Source organism: Sparus aurata, chromosome 6, assembly GCF_900880675.1.
Source record: "Sparus aurata chromosome 6, fSpaAur1.1, whole genome shotgun sequence".
NCBI classification, from domain to species: Eukaryota; Metazoa; Chordata; class Actinopteri; order Spariformes; family Sparidae; genus Sparus; species Sparus aurata.
Window position 1 is genome coordinate 15,733,102 of NC_044192.1, and position 3,989 is coordinate 15,737,090.

General features: G+C 39.1%; 1 protein-coding gene across 1 annotated transcript; it reads left to right on the plus strand.

Annotated features, from left to right (window-relative positions):
- The first annotated feature begins 1,117 nt into the window (after positions 1 to 1,117).
- rpl29 (ribosomal protein L29) lies at positions 1,118 to 3,645 on the plus strand. The gene is made up of 4 exons (XM_030418501.1): positions 1,118 to 1,223; positions 1,706 to 1,758; positions 1,997 to 2,061; positions 3,459 to 3,645. Exons 2-4 carry the CDS (start codon positions 1,722 to 1,724, stop codon positions 3,561 to 3,563), a joined length of 207 nt encoding a protein of 68 aa, XP_030274361.1. The 5' UTR covers positions 1,118 to 1,223; positions 1,706 to 1,721; the 3' UTR covers positions 3,564 to 3,645.
- The last annotated feature ends 344 nt before the right edge of the window (positions 3,646 to 3,989 follow it).

The window sequence follows — 3,989 nt, forward strand, 5'->3', positions numbered from 1 at the left end:
ATAAACAATCTTAATGAGCGAAGTAACCAAGTACAGTGGGGAAACAAATGAGTGGATGAAAAATATATAACATCAAGTGTGGTGAAGTTATAAGAAATGTCTTTAAAGTTGCAATAAATAGATCGGTGTAGTTTGTAGTTCTTAAGCCCGGAAAGGGGTTAGCTATTTAGCACATCAGGTTCCCTGGTCTCAAAGTCTGTGAGTTCTTTAAGTTGGTTTTCCGTTAAATGCCTGAAATAAGGGCTTAATATATTTACACGTTTTGTTCTACATTATACAATACATGATTAAATGTCCCCACAATTATATTATAAATCGCTTACGTGTCTTAAAAAGGCGGATGCTAACAAGTGGCTAAATGAGACTGAATAAGTTGTCACGGACATTAAACGTCATCACGTGGAGACGCATCTACTAACCAGTCTGCTTTATAGGCCGACTTTAGTTACAAACTATTCTAACTCTAACTTCACAACTTGTAGATTTATAAATGTTAAGAAAACATGTATAGTAACTGTGCAGTAAGACGCTCAGTACCATGTTTTGTAACTGCAGTGTAGTCGGCTTATAGCCTGATATTAGCTTTTTAATACCAGCGGATTAATTTACGTTTCGAAAATCACAAAAGTGGTGTTCATCTGTGAGGATTATCTTGCTGAACAAAACATGTGAGCATAGTATGTGTTCGCCACAGAGTTTATTTTCGGCGATATTTAAAAATCGCATAGGCTTTTTGTTTAGGGAACCAGAGCGATGCTAACTTACAAGGTTAGACTACAAAAATACATCATCCCTACACCGCTCAATTGAACAGCTAATACACCAAAGATAAATATTGTGTTTCAGTAAATTAACTTCATTACTGCTAAAAAGAAATTAAAACAGTCCAAAAATGAATAAACATAATTTGGTAAGGAGGAAGAGAAATAAATGTGGCTTCCAGACACCTGAAGTTGTGTCACTTCTCCTTCTTCATAATGAAGACACCAAGATAAAACACAACATGATTGTTGGGCTCCTGTCATGTAGTAAGCAGAGGGTGCCATCATGTGGCCACACTTGTGCTCTCTCCTGTCATATCACACACCACCAGCAGGCGGCAGTGTCATGAGCACACAGACCCTTTCTCCTCAGTCACTTCTTCTCTTGCCCCGACTCTTCTTCTTGTCCTCTACCGGGTTCGTCTTTCTTTCTCTTCCGGTTGTCGTCTGTTCGTGTGGCAGGTACCCACTTTTCCCATCTAGTCGGACTTTTAAAATCTTAATCAATCTGCGTGTATTTTACGTCCCCGCACATAAACAACTACTGTGTTTGATTAATCACTCCATTTGGCTTATTTTAGCAGTATTATGTTCTAAGTATGATCCTCATGAAAAGGACATAGTTGCATTTTAAAAATGCAAACGCTGCCCCGAGTAGAGCATTAGCCTCACATCAGCTAGCAGGCATGGAGTTGTTACGTTCACAGTCATATACGATTCGCCTTATCATAAGTGTGTTTTAGTGTGATGAGTACATCTTTATCGGGTTGAAGCTGCTTTTGACAATTACAAAATGACCGTTTTAATCATCTGTTTACATAGTACGAAGCATCCTGGCTGCTGGCTAGCGACTGAAACACAGGCTAACATGCTAGTGAATGATGCTAACAGTGATGCTAAATAAAGGCTTCAATCTTATGCTGTTTAATTTGTCTTTTCTTCAGATTAACCAGTGTCGAAATGGCCAAGTCAAAGAACCACACAACTCACAACCAGTGTAAGTGACAATAAGCATCAGTTCAAGTGTAACTTAGCTCCTCTCTGTGGAGCTAACCTCTCAAAAGTGGAAGCTGTTGAGCTACTGGTCAACTGTCAGGAACAGTTAAATGTCAGGTGTCAATTGTGCAAGCATGTTCTTGAAAGTATGCAGTATATTAGGGTGTAACGTTACTGTGCAAGTGCTGTGCGGAGCATATGAGCTTACCTGTGTTAATTGTTTCCTTCTCTCTGAACAGCTCGTAAAGCCCACAGGAATGGCATCAAGAAGCCCAGATCTGACCGCTACGAGTCACTGAAGGGGGTATGTGTGTTGTTGCAGTTCTGTGTTTGATGGTGTACTTGCATGAACAAAGATAACATTCTGGCTGCACAAAGATTCATACAGCCCATTTGTCATGCATGTTAGCAACATGTCAAAATCAGTGCGCGCCTGCAGTAATGTTATTGAATCTGTCTTTTTGGTCCTAGGTTTTACATCCTATTCCATTCCATCCTACACTGCTCAAAATGAGTTATGAATATCGGAAAATTTTACCGTTTCACTTTTTGTTCTGTGACATTGGTATTTTTTGTGAATATTTTGATTCCCCAAAACTAATGTATTATTCATTTACGTTATAACGCAAAATCCATGCACATATACGCCAATATCCCTAACTTATCTTGGGTAATGTATATGATAAAAGCTTGTTCTTCGATCCAAGCATTTGGAGTAATGTTGCAATTAGCATAAATGTTTCCCCCTGAGCACAGTTTTGTCTGAAAAGGTTGAATTGTGGAAAGCAGCATACCCAGCTTTATGGGGGCTACTGTGTGTCAGTTTGAGATCTTTATGTTTAGAGTGGAACACCTAACTTTGAGAAACCCTGTCTTGGTAATGTCGATTATTTCACTCTTGTTGTGATTATGGGAAAAAAGTTTTGGATATCCTCACCAACTTTGCACTAATGAAGAAGATTGAATGAATATCAAGACTTGCATTACATTTAGACTAGAGGTGTAGAGCTGAGTTAGTCGATGTGTACCGGATTTGTCATACATTGATGTTCACAGTGGCAAAGTCATCGTCCAGGCCAAGATTCAGATTTAATCTTTAGACTTGCATGATTTCTAATTAATCAATTGTTAAAAATGTCTTGCTTCACGGGTAGCTGAAAATTTGACAAGCGTCATTTGTCCTCTTGTTTTGTGTGTGGTTTGGCGCTGTTTTAAGCGTAACAGGGTGGCTGGTTTGTCAACTCGGTGTGAAATGCAGTTTTGCTCAAGTGACTGTGTAACAAGTGCAAAACATACACATACTCTGTCAAGATATTTAACGTTAAGTTAAAGGAGGAAGCAGATCTGATTTAAACCAACTGTGCTTTCAATTAAAGGAAACTGATTTATTTTCATGTAAACTATATCGATTATATATGTCTGGGAAATAATACAAATTTTATGAATGTTACTTTTGCACCCTGGCCTTTCTGCCACATGTTTGATTTGTATAAGCCAGGTACAAGTGAAGTAGTTCTGATCCCATCTAGTTTTTCCCTGTGTTAAACCACAAACCTGGATATCTACTGTACTCAAGCCCTTCTGTCTTTCTGCTCTATTGTGCTGTGTGGCTTTCAAAGAATAGATCTTGGAATTGTGCACCACTTCCATACTTTGATCCGACCTGCTCACTTCATTGTCTGTTTTCTGTCTTTGCTGCAGGTGGACCCCAAGTTCCTGAGGAACATGCGTTTTGCTAAGAAGCACAACAAGAAGGGCATGAAGGCGGTGCGGAAGGCAGCAGCAGCTGCTGCTCAAGCGAAATAAACTGTCTGGCAGTCACCCCCATGTTTGTCAGAGTTCCCTGTTTCCACCATCACAATAAAGCTATGCTTTGTTAACAAACCAACATCTGGGTTTTTTTCTCTCATAACTTCCTTAGTCTGACAGTAGATGTTGGCTGTCAGTTCGTCATTCATCCAAATCACTAATGGGAATGTGGATTAAAAAAGTTAGTGGCTGGCTGCTGAGTGCAAAATGTCAAACTTGGAAAGAAAAAAATGATTCAGTAACTTGAGAGTTGCTTTTGGAATGTGATGGAACTCGACAGAGATCTTCAAAAATCTGACTGCTCTAAAATAGTACTATGAAAAGTACTTTTACATATTGCAAACATCCACCTTTCCCATTTATGTCTAACAACCTAATGTAATAAAGAGGTGGGATGATGAAGTTGATCACATGCTCGAGATG

What these genes read in the sequence shown, in the direction of transcription:
- rpl29 (XM_030418501.1), top strand. Translation starts at nt 1,722, where the DNA reads ATGGCCAAGTCAAAGAACCACACAACTCACAACCAGT. An exon ending in CCACACAACTCACAACCAGT is followed by an intron (nt 1,759 to 1,996) that starts GTAAGTGACAAT and finishes CTCTCTGAACAG; the next exon opens with CTCGTAAAGCCCACAGGAAT. An exon ending in GCTACGAGTCACTGAAGGGG is followed by an intron (nt 2,062 to 3,458) that starts GTATGTGTGTTG and finishes TCTTTGCTGCAG; the next exon opens with GTGGACCCCAAGTTCCTGAG.